Consider the following 16425-nt stretch of genomic DNA (forward strand, 5'->3'; position numbering starts at 1 on the left):
TTTCAAGTTATATTTATCAGGTTATATTATATATGTGAAAGATGTAAAAGTGCATTTAAAATAAAAATTTTAATTCGAATTAAATGTGTAGTTGTGAAAAAGAAGATGCATCTGTGATTAATATTAAACAAATCAGTGAACATGTTAATTTTTTAACACCTTAGTTTATAAATTATTATTATATACTTTTTAATATTTTTATTATAGGATCCACAAAAATGGACAAAAATGGCCATTATGAATATTGCATCTTCTGGAAAGTTTTCTAGTGATAGAACTATTGCTGAATATGCTCGTGAAATTTGGGGAGTTGAACCTTCTTGGGAGAAATTACCAGATCCTCATGAACCAGGACAAGAAGATTCTAAGAAGTATGATAAGCATTTTGTAGAAAAGTTTACTTACTTTATATTAATCTAAAATTTTTAATTGTTTTGTTTGAGTTTTTTTTAATTTTATGTTTCAAATTAATTAATATATTCTAGACTTGTTTTTATATTTAAGATAAAAGTTACAACTTCACATTACTATCAAAATATTAATAATCATTAGCGAGGTTGAGGCCGAAGTTTTAAATGTGAAAACATGTACATTGGATGTTCAGCGCCGCTTTCCTGTAAGCCTAGAAGTTTGACAATGGTGTTTGGAATGTCGAGCATGATTTCACCGATTTTCCAAACACCATTGTCAAACTTCTAGGCTTACAGGAAAGTGGCACTGAACGTCCAACGTACATGTTTTTGCGTTTAAAACTTTGGCCTCAACCTTGCTATTAACTTTTTATCAGCATTTTTTGCCCTTTTGAAATATAAATAATTTATTTTGAAAGTTTTGAAATACAATATTACTATTGCATATTAAACTATATATAATTATATCATTTATTACATTCTTTATCTTTTAATAATTGAAGATATTTAATATTGATTAGTTTTAATTCCTTATTTACAATAGGAAATTGATGACAGTTGATTTGGAAAATTTTCATTTAAGTTATCAATATTTTTAATTTATAAATGAAAGTTTTGTACCAAAAAAAAGACACAAAATTATTGCTTTCATTGATATTTCTAATTCAAATCTGACTTCAACTGAACAGTAAGATTGCAGAATATACACTGAAATTACAACATGAAGAAGGAATTGGCAACTCTACAAAAATTGGACAGCTAATAGACACATGCAAATGATAAAAATTCACAGAAATGGAACATATGCTGCTAGGCTGATCTTTAAATAGAATAGTAACATAATAGTCTGTAGTACTGTTACTAGACTATTGTGAGAAGCCAGAGATTGTAGAGATGGGTTTCCTGGCATTGGGATGGTTAATTCTGCTCACAGCATCGTTGAATGGCTTTTGTTTTTAGTTTAACCGGAGAGAGATTTGTGGCTCTGGCTATCTGCATTGTCAAGTGTGCAGGGTTGCGGGATCGGTGATAAAGCATTAGGCTATCCAATAAAACGTACTCCAAGACCAAGTAAACTAATAACAAGTGTAATAACTCGAATAACTACATACAAAGAACAAACACACAGACATACAGCTAGGTACATAGATAACCATATTATCAATGTTCTTGAAGACAACCTTGTCCGACAAACATCTAAGTTCTAATCTACTTATTTCTAATAGACCAAGAGAGAGAGAGCTTACATAAATCTATCAAGTATAATACATCTTATAGTGGGTTGGGTAGGTAATGACGTCTTCGAATAAAGTTGATTTGCAGGTTGATCAGTGAGGAGAAGGTTTTTGGACAAATCGCCCCAAAAATTGGGTGCGATCCCATTTTATCCCCATCGGGTGTGGGAATTTTATCAGGTGATTCTGTCACTGCTGCACCCAGTGGGCCATCATAAGATTTTGTAACGGGATGGTTGGGTGATGGTTTATTTCCTTTTAGTTGTTTGATTCTCATGTCATTGTTTGTGTGTTGTAATTCACACTCATCAACAGCGAGCTGATATTGTTTATCCAAAAACTTTCTCAGGTCAGAGGAGGGCTTGGCGTCTTGATGACCATATACAAAAGTTGCAATCGGATACACCTTTTGTTATGAGAAAATAAATTATGGAGGGCTTCATATGTTTACCGATCCCATGGGATATGGACACAAAATTGAAGAACTGACATAAAAAAAAGTGTCTTATTATTTCTTCCCACATTATAATTAATCGAAAAATTAAGTCTGGAATTTTTCACTGTTTTTACATGCCAGGTTGAGGTATCTATAGGACATATATGCAGCTGGTGCCAGTGAGAGGCATGAATCATTTGGCTGTGTAAACCTCCAACAGATTGCTGTAAGAACTGGTAAACATATGAGCATGGTGCAAAGGTACTGTGCACAATGAGCAATCATTAGCTAATGCAAAGATTGGGTACTGGAGCATCCAGATGCACAACAATATTGGAAGATTGCTTGTTTGTTTGAAATGATTCATAACTCTGTTACAACAGCATCAGCTTTACAGTGTTCTTTGCACTAAACTACAGGCAATGTTGTATAAATCTAAACAATATATAACAGATTGCATAAAACAAAATTACATTTAACTTATTGAAAGTATAACCTCATTAACAGATTGTGTCAATGAAATATCAATTCAAATAGTGAAATAGTGAACAGAATAAAATAGTGAATTAATTTCAATGACTACTTTTGTATTATTTCACTCTAGCATCTTCAGATTAAACATAAAATAAAATGAAACATTAGAACAATTTAAATACTTGCTTTGAAAACAAAAAAAAGTGTTTTAAGTATTAAGTTAAATATTTGATTTGAGTCTAATGTTTATATTTTATATTTAATCTGAAGATGCTAAAGTAGTTGTCGAAATTAATTCATTATTTTATTTTTAATTTATATATATATTGTCAACACTATCTGTTAATGAAATTTCAGCGTCCACTTTTTCATGAATATTCCTACATATATTATTATTAAGATTTAATGTTACAAATATTTGTTAGAGGTTTAATACTAAATATTTCTATAATAGATTAAATGTTTTATAGCACTTAAAATTATAAACTACTTTTATTATAAACAATTATATTTTGTCATTAAAAAAAACTTTATATTGTCAAAGCCAATAGTGTAATTGCTCTACCAATTATTTATCATTATAGTTAAAAACTATATGTTAAACAAACTAAATATAAGCTTTTATTTTTAAAAATTTTTGCATTATTAAATATTCATTTTTAATAAATTTTTAAAATTTTAGGAAATGAAGATTAAATGTCCATAACAGCATAACAGAATTGCCTGAAGAATAAGGAAGCTTTTCTGAGATTTTAAACCTTTTTGATTGACAGAGAATTGCTTCCATTAAATATAAAATCAAATTAATCTGGAACTGAAAGGAATTTAAAAAACTTGGTGTGTTATTTTCAGTTACACTGTTATTAATTGGTCTGTTGTTAGTTTGCAATTTTTATATAGAATTTAATTCAGATGTAATCAATCATAAGTAGTCATTAATGTAAGTTAATTATTAAACTAAATTATGTTCCTACTGAAGTGGATTTTATCCACAAAAATGAAATTTTGTATTAAGATCTGTTATTGTGATAATGTATATTAATTAAATTGTTAAACATATTCAACAATTAATAATAATTCATTAATTATCATTCTTTAATTTGTTTAAATATTTTTGATGTAATTTTTGTCTTTTCTGAGATTTATTTTTGTTAAACAAAAATATTAAGTGCCACAATAGAATGCTTTGTTAAATGTGATTGTGAACAGATATCTATTGGTTGTTGCATAAAGAAAATATAGTTCATATGTTATAAAAATATTTATGTATTGTTTGAACTCACAAATATTAAAATTCATCCTTAATAGTTGTTTCCATTAATAAAAAAATAAAATGGAAGTGAATTAATTACTTATAAAGTCTATTTTATATATATATAACATTATAAATTTTATTTAGTTAATTTTGTATTCTGCCTTTAGACATTTTCAAAATGTATCAAAAAATGTTGTTTCAAAGATTTCTTATATAGGATTTATAATTAACTGAATGTGATTTTAAATTATAGAAAATATTTGATCTTAAAGTTGAAAATTTATGAATAAAATTTTTGATTATGTTTACATTGGCAGTAAAATATTTTAATTATCCTTTATGTATTTCAATGAAAAACAAAAATAATTATGAATTTTTATTAAATAAAAAAATATATCACTTCATGTATTAACTAACAAAATGCTTTCTTCAAATTTTTTTTTCTAAATGGAGCAAAAAATTTCCTAAATAAATGTTGCAAATATTTAAATAAAACCAATGAATATTATTTTAAATAATTAATCAAATGATTATTTAACTGAATTTTTTTTCTACTAGTTTATATGCTGAATTTTGGCAGTGACTAATTTGCTTAATATGTTATTGGGTAAATAAATCTTATTTGAAAAGAAATTAAATTAACAGTTAGTTTTCAGTGCGTGTACCATACAGTAAATATTAGTTAATTTTGTATTCTGCCTTTAGACACATACAGTACATACATAGATATATACTGTAGTCATGAGCAACCTTTTTTGAATTGCAGACAAGTGACGTTTGTAACTTGCAGTGGGTTGCATGCATTTTTTCTCACAATGTTGCAGGCTTTAAGCTTGATAAATACTAAAATACTCCATAAAGTCTTGTACACCAGATACCAAATAATATAGGATGATATGCAAACTAGTAATATGTAGTTTCATCTCATCTTTTTACTGATCAAGTTTAGCTTGTTCTTTGTCACAGATTTCAGCTTAGTGTTGAATAATGGCTTGAGGCAGGAAATGGGAAAATAAAATTACGTTGTGAAAGCACTAGGGACTGTGAATTAGGTCCTTTATGACTGCATGCAGCCTACAGGCCAATGCCCCACTGCAGTCATAAGCAACTCAGTTGCTTATGACTGCAGTGGGGCATTGATTTTTCAAAGCTCAATTAACTGAAATTGATTTTAGCGAGTACTAATTTCAGAAATTACAAAGATTTTATGTAATGACAATTGTCACTGCCTGCTATTGAGCTATCTCATTATGAACGCTATGTTAAATTTTATTCATTACAGTATAGAAAACCATCAATGCTTCACTATGCCTACACATTAATGTACATAAACATGGTCAGAAATGCTATAAGAAGTAGATTTTTTTAACTCTTGTGATGATCAAGTGAGCCAGGGATTTAGCAGCATTAAAATGAAAAAGTATGTAGAACAAGGCAAAATAAGTGATTTTCTTTTGTAAAGAGAACTGTAATAATTAATTTTCACATATTAAATAAGATATTTTACCTTATTTAATATATGTATTATGTTGAATGCAAAGTTTGATCAGTACATTGTAGTTTGTGATGAGACTAGTTCTTGTTTTTAATAAATTAGACAATTTATTTCTTAGCAATTGTATATATACACTGTTAAATTTCTATGCCTTAACCATTTTTTACTATTGTACTAGAATTAAAATTAACATTTCTAGTTTATTTAAGGTATTTATCTTTTTGTTTTTTCCCTGCCAAGTTTTATTGAGTGGGAAAATTTGGATAAACAAGCATTTCAGATAATCAGTACTCTATGTACAGTATTGCTTTTTTTAAAGAGCAACTGCATTTGTGTGTGTATAAATATACATATACAATATATAATATACTTTTTATAATGAAATGTGATAAAGCAAATACAAGATTACTTTATCAGTCTATACTTTTAATAGCTTGTGTATATGTAGATTGTCTTTTATAGTAAATATAGAAGTAAATCACATTATGTTGGCAATAACTATCTTTTACTGAACACACTTGTTTTTATCAGATCACTGAAATAGTAACAAGGGGCAGACAGTATTCTGATTACAGACAACCTGAAATTGTCAGGTGCTATTGTTCCAAATTTGGATCAAAAAAGAGAGAGTTGGGAGACAGGAAAGAACATCTGGTCTTAAAATCAAACCAGTAAAAAGCAGTGACACTATGCAAAATGGATTAATAATGTCAAAGAAGGAGGGGGATAGATAGATACATACATACATATATATAATGAATAGTTGTAAATATAGTTGTTTGTAAATTTAGAAGAATTAGAGGCAAGTTATTTTTAAAAAATTGCATTTTGTATTATAGTAAATCTTAATTAACCTTGGAAATATTTGAGCTATATTTTAAGTAATTTGAAAATTAATGTTAACAGTGCTTTAACAGTATCAGAATAAATACATAAAGTTTATCAAAATTATCTGATGTAGATGATGTAAATTGCATGATAATCCAACTCATCTACTTAAATTAAATTTGAAAAATTTATCATTAATGTTAAATAGATCATATTAGAGATACTGTCAGTTTCAATTAATTTGTTTAAAACCAGAGATATATAAATGCATTTTAGTTTATACAAATTTTTACCTCTAACACATGAAATTTCAGAAAGGATTAAAATTTAGTTGTTCTCAGTTTTTTGCAACTTGTTTCTAGCTCAAGGAGAAGCATGAAATAATTTTATAAGCAAGTAACATGCATTTGTATCACATCTGTATAAAATATGTAGTAAACGTAGACATAATTCTTTTTCTATTAAAAAAATTCAAATTATGAATAACTTCTCTGTGTAAAAAAGTTTTTATTTTAATGCTTACAGCTGTGTGCACTTGGATTTACTAAGTGTGTAATGTAAAACATAATTTAAATATTTTCATCCATCTTATTTAAGTATTTTTTGCTCTCAGTATTATCTTTCGGACCTTAATCTTTTTATTAACTTTTATTAAAAATTTTGAATTATTTTATGAGTATTTCATATAGATATTTTAATAACAACATATAAATAAATAAATACAAATAGATTTTTCTTTAAAAATTGTCATATGATTTTGTCTTTTAATGAATGAATTACATTTCATAAAAAATAATTAAAAATATCTTTAAACTAGCAGGTAGGCCCAGTGTTGCTTGGGCAAAAGTAACTATAGCAAAGATTAAGATTATTACGTTATAGTCACAAAAGAAAGAGAGTAATTTCATCAACAAACTAAGTATTTCTAAAGAAAGGTCGAATTTGAAAATCGAACGTTCTAATGTTATTCAATTTTCACAATGTGTTCTGATTAGACTATCATTCGATTTTCGTTGAATGTTCTAAAGAAGAATGGTCGAGAAAAACCGAAGTAATCTGTTTAAGTTTGAAAATTGAATATATTCTAACATATTACTCTTTTTCTTTTTTTTTTTCCAGCGCTTGTAAATCTTGCACGTCGCTTTCTCTTGTTCTCCATTATTACTTGACACTTCCATTGTTACTTAACACTTTGACACTTTAACACTTGTTACTTAAATTTGGTACCCTAACTGTGTACCAAATTTCAACTTTCAACTCCTAACCATTTTAGCAAAAATTAAGATTATTACGTTATAGTCAACCTTACCCATTTTCACAGAATGCAAGAATTAGGTCCCCCTGTTTCCAGACTAATTACACAATTTTTAGATGGGTCTAAAAATATGTTCGATTTCCCGCAAAAACAAAAAAACTGCATCTATGTCTTGCACGTCGCATTCTCTTAACAATTCCATTGTTACGTAACACTTCTATTGTTGACACTTCCATTGTTGGCATTTCCATTGTTACTTAACGCTTCCATTGTTACTTGACGCTTCCATTGTTGATGGAAGTGTTAAGCCTTAATCCTGTCCCTCACCCGTGGGGAGGAATTTCGAAAAATCCCTTCTTAGTGTGCGTTCTCGTGACGTACCCTAACTGTGTACCAAATTTCAACTTTCAACTTCTAACCATTTGGGCTCTGCGCTGGTTATTATTATTATTATTATTATTATTATTATCAACTCGTCTCGATTATATATATAGATTATTAAATTTCCAATTATTTTGTTTTTAGAGCAATGTGGCATTAAATAAAACTTTTCTGGATTGTTTTAGTGAAGGCAATTGTTATATTTGTCCACATAATCATATTTTTTTGTGGTACCTTTGTCAAGTGAGAGAGAGATTTTTTAAAATATTGGTTGTCAAGACAAAGCAGCTTACAGTTTTAGTACTATTTATCCATTTTCAAATTTGATTTAAAATTATTAGACTGGGCATTTTTTTAGATAAATAATGATATATTATTAATTTACTGTAAGATACATATAATACTGATTAATAAAATATTTTGTTCTATATATCAGAAAAAAATATTAATAAAGTACTGTATTTTTGTACAAATAACTTGTAGGTTGTGTATGTTTACAATTCTATGAGAGGGTGTTAGTGTACAATAGGGCAGGTTATATATCGATTTTAAATTGCAATCACAAACTTGCACCTATGGAGCAATGGCTACTTCCATAGGTGTGGGATATATCATGGATGGGTTATGTAAAGTTTTTATTTTTGTTCTAACAATTTTCTGCACATTTTATATTATTATAATGATGTCCACACTAAAAGAGAGGGAGGAGGTTATGACAAAGTGGACAAGGGGAAGGGAAGGGATTGTGCTTCAGTGGATGACCGTTTTATTTCATTAAATTTTATACAGTTTATACATTTTATTATATTTATTTCAAAATTTCTTGTATGAAGATTTTTTCAAAATACATCTCTTGAGCTTTAGCAAGGGTACAGCAGAGTTTTTATTTTTAAACATTATTAGCAAATCAACAATATATTGAAATGTCGGTCTACTAATATTTAAAAAGTTGGTACACCATATGGCAGAAAAATCTGTATAGGTTGATCTTAATCCTAAGGAATTTGGATTATTTAATTCCTGGATGTTAGGAAGTTTGTGGATTTTCTATTACTTCTGTATTTTGGTTTGGTAATACTTGCATGTAAATTACTATACTACTGTACTGTACATATATAGGTACCAAGTGGTGAAGTCCTATGCACACAAACTAACAAGCAGTCATGTCTAATTATTGTGGGAAGATTACATCAGGATTCTGACATCACCCAGCAATACTTTGAAAATTACTTGAGATGATCTTGTTGATCTGAAGGACAACACAGCAAAGACTGACAGATGGTGGAGATAGATGTAGATGATAATCATAACATCTAAAGGATTGTCAGAAATAGCTGGAGCATCTGAGGAATGGATTAGCGATGGCAGACAGTGAGCAAATGATGAAAGAAGACTGGCTAAGACAAACCTAAGTTAAATCGATTGAGATGGACTGATCAAGACAGACAGGACCCTTCTATCTGGAACTTTATTTTTGGGTCTCTGACCCGAAGATAAAGTTCCAGATAGAAGAACCCATTGACCAATGACCTTTCTTGATCTGTCCCTTGGAACGTGTCCTCCTCCTTGATGGACATCTGGTCAAATGTAAACTTTATAAAATTTGCTTTACATTTGTTCAGTTAAAGAACATGCAAAGATTAATTTTTTAAACAATTTAAGCATGGCCAAAGAAGATGATCTTATGAAATGGATAACCTGTGCAAAATGCCCTGCTCTATTTCCTATTCTTCTGGATGTAATGCTTTAATTTTGTAATTGAGATACAGTATGATGGAAAGCACTGTTATATCTTACTAGAAAGGTTGCAATCTTATAAGAGCAATTTGGTTGTAATTCCATCTTTTCTATCTATTCCACCATTCTAGTCACAAAACTGTTGAAACACCATAGCATTGACTTCATTACTTGCTCTAAATTTCCAGGCTGATTTCTAATAACATTGTATGCATTCTTAACACTTTCTTGTATCTCTGCCACAGCTATACAGCTCTGCAACTGGCATGGAGTCAACAAGATATTTCTTGAATGGTGTTACAGTTCAACCTGTATATATGTATATACTATGTACTGAGAAATATTGAATTGAATTATCTTATATAACTTATTTTAAAATTTTCTAAAATTTTAAAATAATTATATAATATAGGATTGATAAATGAGTTTTTTTTAACAACTGAAAAATTTTTAGTATCTTCCAAACTTAAGTAATCTGGTTATGAATAGTAATTCTATGCTTGTTAACTCCTAAAGAGGTGATTCCAGAAATAAAAAATTTTAGAAAATTTGATTGGATTTTTTAAACTCTTATCAATATGAAACTCTATCTTGTATTCTCTGGGCTCTTTGTAATATGTTACTCGTAAGTTGATCACCTCGTTGGGTAAAAAATAGGAAATAGGTCTTAATTTGAGAGTTGCAGAATTTCAAAATTATTAACAAATTTTGAAAGTCTTGGCAACAGTAATAGTAACTTATAACGAAATGTTAAAATAATTTGAATAAATAATGTTTATAATATTGGACAAAGTCTTTACTGAACAAAGTTTGTCAAGAGTCAGAAAGAAGAAATTATTTTATATTAGTATGAACAACCATAGTAAAATAAATGCTTTTTGTTTAAAAGCTCTATAAAATCTCAATTAACGTTTTTTAGATTGGCTTTCATCTTCAGATTTTATCATCATTCAAAGAAACCTTTAATTTTGTTTGTTGATTGTCAGTCTATGTTAATTTCATAATGGATACAGACACTCAGTTGAATAACTATAAATCATGGTGTTTATTAAATTGTTGGGATGCAATTTGAAAAAATTGTAGACCTATGAATTCCCACTGTCGTCCGTCCATCCATCCGTCTTTCGTAATCTCAAGAACAGAGTTAGATAGGTGAAAGGTGAGATCAGATATGGAAACTTTAGGGGTAGGTGGTCCTGATTAACTATGTAATAACTTCTGATGCAAACTGGTAGTCACATTATTTCAATCCAAAAACTTTTCCCTGAAAGGTGTTAGATAGATGACTGGCACAACTCTATTGTTAAAAGAAAAGTATGATATAAAGGGGCAAGCCACTACTAATTTGAGGTGGTGAGCATATATTTCAAATTAAATAAATTAAAAATATGATTAGAAATTGCAGCTTGGCATTGTCACAATGTCTCAATAAATAATTGCTTAGATAGTTAGATAACCTAATAAATAGGATTTAACGATTTGGAGGGCTTATCACACCAAGGCCGACAGATTGTTAAATCCTATTTATTAGGTTATCTAACTCTATCTAATTTATAGTCGTGGGCTAAAAGCATCGTTTATTATTAAATAATTGCTTGTTATATTTTATTTTTATTTACATTTTACTTTTCAAATAGCATATATTTTTTTTTATAACAAAAGTGCTAAAAGTCTGAAGCTGTAATCAAGAATTGAAAGAATTGGAATGGCTTTGGAAGAAGATTGTTTGACTGACAATCAACAGAATTAAAGGTATTTTGAGTGATGATAAGGTCTGAAGATGAAAATCAATCTTAAAAACAGTAATCAAGGTGTTAAAAAGGATTTCTAAATATAAGTTTATTTTACTATGGTTAATATTAAACAAAGGCAGTAGTGGATCCAGAAAAACCCAAATGGGATGTAACTCGAAAATTAAAAATATTTCAGTAATTATAAGTATGGTATCATCAAGGGCGTTGCCAGGGGGGCAGGAGGGCAGCTGCCCTCCCCTAGAAATTCAAAAAAATTATTTAAATGCTAAGTTTTAATTAAAATAATCTCCTTAGGGTTCTTGTAAGTTAAAAAAAATGTTTTAATTAAGATATTTCTTTCTAGTACATAGTAAATGATTAAAACTTTATGAATCATTTTTATTTTACCTACATACAATTCATATCCTCTATCAATTTACATCATCTTGCCCCCCCTGGCCCATTGGTTGGCGTCGTCCTTGGGTACCATGTATTAACATGTGCAAGATGATTGTAATGGAATGATCTGATAAACTATATTTGCTATCATAAATATTTTTAAAAACATTTTGAAGTTTGAACAAATTGATTCTAATTTTCTTTGTTTTTTTAGTGTAAGGACTTAAACCCCTGTAGTCACCTCATGGGTCTGCTCCTGTGAGAGAGAAATGTGATATATTAATACTGGTATGATATAGTCACTTACATATTGTTGAAATTCTTACTATAAAACTAAATTTGTTATTAAAGATTATTTTTCCTGTAAATATATTTTATCATCATTATCTTGTAAAATATTAAATGTTATCTTATGAAAATTAAACTGCTTTTCAGAAATTTTGTTCTGAATCATGAGAAAAATTCAAACAATGCCAACTTTTATATCATTTAAAGAAATAATTACTTAAATTTATAATGGTGCAAGAACAAGCATTTAAATAGCAATTGCTTGTTCTTGCATTTGGTTGAGTATGAATAATAAATATGTGTTGTAAATCATGTCAAGATCAGACTAGATTTGAATGAATAATAATTCCTTACATTCTACATATTAAAATATATCTTGCTTTAAAACATAACTCTGAAAAAGCTTTTATTATTTTTCTTTTTAAATATGTTCAACACTAAAATGTAGACTAATTTTAATCATATTAAGTACATTAAGAGCTTTTATTAGAAATTAAATATTATTTATAATTCTGTAAAGATCTGGCCTTGGTTTGCTGGTTTTATCATACTTCATGTTTCTTGAGGTAACTCCACCTATAAATTGGTTTCAAATTGTCCTTGGACATTCTATTGTTTGTCAGTATTTTATTAGCTTTCTGTTTAAATATATACACGATTGTATTGCAAAATCAACAAATGTTTTTTGGATTTAAAAAAAAATTGCAAATTAGTTGCAATAAGCTTGTGGTTAGCTTGCAGTTTCAAGCTAACTGAATGTCTTTTAAAATATGCCATTAAACAATTATTACTTATTTTCTCTATAATGTTAAAAAAAATTAGAAAATAAAATTTTAAATGGATTTATATTATTATCAAAAGCTTTCATCATAGCAGAACTTTTAATGTAAAATTCATTTTGAATAAAATTTTTTCAGCTATCTTAATATATTCTGTTTACTAAGCATTTGATGGACTCGAATCATATATTTTTGCTGCTAAGACGGAAACTGAAAAATTAAAGTCCAATCCTGTGCTGTTTTTCTCGAGTATTCAAGGTTTCGAGAACAATAAGGTTGCAATCGGCATTAGATCGTTGATTGAATCTTTATTGTTCTCAAAATTTTGTATTCTTATTGTATAAAAACAAAATTACTTAATCAATAAAAAATTATTTAAATGCTAAAATTTAAATAAATGTAAAAGTCTATATCAAATTAGATTTTTTCCAAAAAACATTGAACATTTTTAAAAACAAGAACTAATTTGACATATTTTGTTTTTCTTCCTCCATTAAAACTTTTCCATAAATGTAAACAGTAAAAATTATACAATAGAATTTTAAAATACACAAAAGGAAAAAAAAATTTATATAAAATGTTTCAATTTTAAATTTTCAACGAATTTTTCTGAGTAGTAATCGGCAAAATTCATTACTTGAGAAAAATAAAATTTTTTGTTAAAAAATAATCCAAACATTTAATCTTAGATATATAAATGTAAGAACAGCATTGTAGATTGTTTTAAAATTCTATGGAGAATTTTAACTGCTTGCTTGTAATAAAAACTTAGTAGTTAAGATAACACAATTAGATAACACACAAATATAATACATTATGATTAATTGCTGATATATCCAACATACTTAACAGATGATACATCCTGTGTATTTAAAAATGATTTAAGCTACTTAATAAGTTACAACAGTTTAATGCATGACAGCATTTAAACATTGTTTTTAATATAATTACTTATATAATTATTTTTACTGAATTTTTTTTAAATCATTAATCCAAAAGTATACTTTTTTATTGTAGATGTAGGTTTACTCATTAGTACATCTCTTTGGTAATTAAAATGTTTCAATGATAATATAAATTAAAAAAGGAATAAGCAATATAAATCTCATTCAACTTTCATTCAGTAAATCATTTTATATGAATAATTTATATAATAATGTTATGAACATTTAATTCTATTGAAATTAGATTTTTACAACTTTTATTAATTAATTTATCTCTTCAATTCCATTAAGGCTAAGATATATTATTGTAATTATAAAAAAGTTCTGTAATCATATCAATTGAAAATAATAAAAATATATTCAAAAACTGAATAAACTAAAATATATAAATTAGTAATTTACTTCAATAAAAACATTTTTGAACTTCCCAACTCAACATAGGTTTTCTAATAAGAGAGTACATACGAGGGCTATTTTTTAAATAAGGTCTGTTTGTGAATGAGAGTGAGAATAATGCGCAATCACGGCAGTATGCATGCCTTCTGCTCCGAGCAAGCTTGGCGTGCATTTTGACGCCATTTACAGCCATGTCGTCTGTCTGTATGCTGAGCTGTAGAAGTTTAAAATGTTTAAGAAAATTGAGTCTCCTGCCGACCGTGAGGTACGATCTGTTATTCGATTCTTGAGTGCAAGAAACTTGGCAGCAGTGGAAATTCACCGTCAGATTTGTGAAGTTTACGGTGATAATGCTATGAGTGACAGTAAAGTTTGAAAATGGGTAGGAATGTTCAATGATGGGCGAGTTAATGTGCATGATGAGCCACGCCCTGGCCGACCTTCTCTGATTTCTGAAGATTTGGTTCGTGATGTGGATAACAAAATTCGAGAGGACTGACGATTCACGATTTCAACGTTATCAATTGAATTTCCACAGATTTCAAGATCAGTTTTGTATACCATTGTTTCGGAGAAACTGAATTATCGAAAATTGTGTTCTCGGTGGGTTCCAAGACTGCTTTCTGACGGTCACAAAACAAAAAGATTGGACAGTGCTTTATCGTTTTGACTCGATACGATCATCCACACAGTCCAGACCTTGCACCCAGTGATTTTCACTTGTTTCGATACTTAAAGGAGTTCCTTGGTGGTCAATGGTTCAATGACAAAGAAGTGAAAACTGCCGTCATGGATTGGGCTTCTTCACAGGCGGCAGATTTCTTTGAAGTCAGAATTCAAAAAATTGTTGAGCGGTATGACAAATGTTTAAACAAAATGGAAATTATGTAGAAAAGTAGATAAAAGTATGTAGAATATGGAAAAAATATATTTTAATGATATTTACAGTATTTTTCTTCTTATTAAAAAATGGACCTTATTTAAAAAATAGCCTTTGTACATAGAGTACTTTCATGGCACATCTGGATATCATTGTAAAGGTGGAATCAAGACTAGGGTTGTGCATAAAATTTCTTTTGTAGATTTATCTACAAAAGAAATTTTACACGAAATGAGACTTGCACATAAATAAATATAAATAAGTCAATAATTCTTTATATAACTATTAAAAAATCATATGAATAAAGTCAATCATCAAAAGTATACAAGATGTACAGTACATAGTAAAGATAAATGTATTAAAACACCAAAACCAACAAGAAAAAATTTCTATTCTTTTTTGTTGTTGGTTTTTGGTGTTTTAGTGTGTTTATCTTTACATATGATACATACATAAATACATAAGTCAAATTTATTGTATTTTATTTGAATGTATTTATTATTACATAAAAAATAAAGTTTATTGAAAGCACTTTTCTTTTTAGTTGCATTTAAGGTATCTTCAGTTCAATTGTAATCAAAGACACTTTAAATGTAATTTAAAAAGTTAAAAAAACAATTTATTAAAAACATTTTATGTTTGTGTAGTTGTTTTCTGGAAAGTTTTTCTAATAGGTCAACTCAAACTAAATGAGTTTTAAATGATTTACTGTAGATGAAGTGTAAATTTGTTGATGATGCATAATTTACATAGTTTCGTCACAGTTTATTGCTTAAATAGCACCGTTTATCATTAATGACATTTGGGTTAAAAACAATTTGATTGTTTTAAATATATTGTCTTAATATGGATGGATTTCTAATTGGAAAATTTTTCTAAACTTATTTTGTTTCAAATTGTTTAAATTAAAACACGTTTGCTAAACTAAATTATCTTTAATTAAAGTATATTAAATCTTAAACTAACTTCTAATACAAAAGTATTTTTGAACACTATTTTATTTTGATATAGTAATAAGCACTAAATCTATAAGCAATTGTAATTTGTAGAAAAAATATAAATTAAATAAAATAATTTTTTACATTAAAATATAAATCATGTTGTTCATTTTTGATAAGTTAATTTTCATAAGGATATTTTGCAAAATACTGTTGAATACCAGATATGAAAATATGAATAGCCAATGAGAGGGAATGGATTTTACTATAATTTAATATAATCCACTTTTTAGATTATTATACAAGTATATAATATTACATTACTCTTTGTTATTTCTATAACATTACATAAATTTAAGAGAAAATTTTATTAATTTGTATTAATTGTTAATTTACTAAGAGGAATGTATTTATATAAATATGTTATGTTCATTTTTTTCATTTTCATACTTGCTTAAATGATTCCTTTGTATTTTATATAGTTTAAACTGAACTAATTTTAATTCGATATACAAAATATGTTTTATATTGATGACTTAAATGTGAAATAACTTGCAGAAAC

At 27.8% G+C, this 16425-nt stretch overlaps 1 protein-coding gene across 2 annotated transcripts in view; it reads left to right on the top strand.

The window, feature by feature from the left end:
- The window catches only part of Glyp (glycogen phosphorylase), a 51901-nt gene extending 40021 nt beyond the window's left edge, over positions 1-11880 (top strand). The window contains exons 18-19 of one of the 2 annotated variants that reach the window (XM_067278850.1): positions 208-371; positions 11853-11880. In XM_067278850.1, the coding sequence (XP_067134951.1) occupies positions 208-371; positions 11853-11865 (177 nt within the window). In that variant the 3' untranslated portion in view covers positions 11866-11880. Of the gene's footprint in view, positions 1-207; positions 372-3237; positions 3907-11852 lie in introns of those variants that run through there. The other variant, XM_067278851.1, reaches the window with a different exon arrangement.
- Positions 11881-16425: the final 4545 nt, after the last annotated feature.

The sequence above is a fragment of the Centruroides vittatus genome, unplaced genomic scaffold (genome assembly GCF_030686945.1).
Source record: "Centruroides vittatus isolate TY-2023 unplaced genomic scaffold, ASM3068694v2 contig_824, whole genome shotgun sequence".
NCBI lineage: Eukaryota > Metazoa > Arthropoda > Arachnida > Scorpiones > Buthidae > Centruroides > Centruroides vittatus.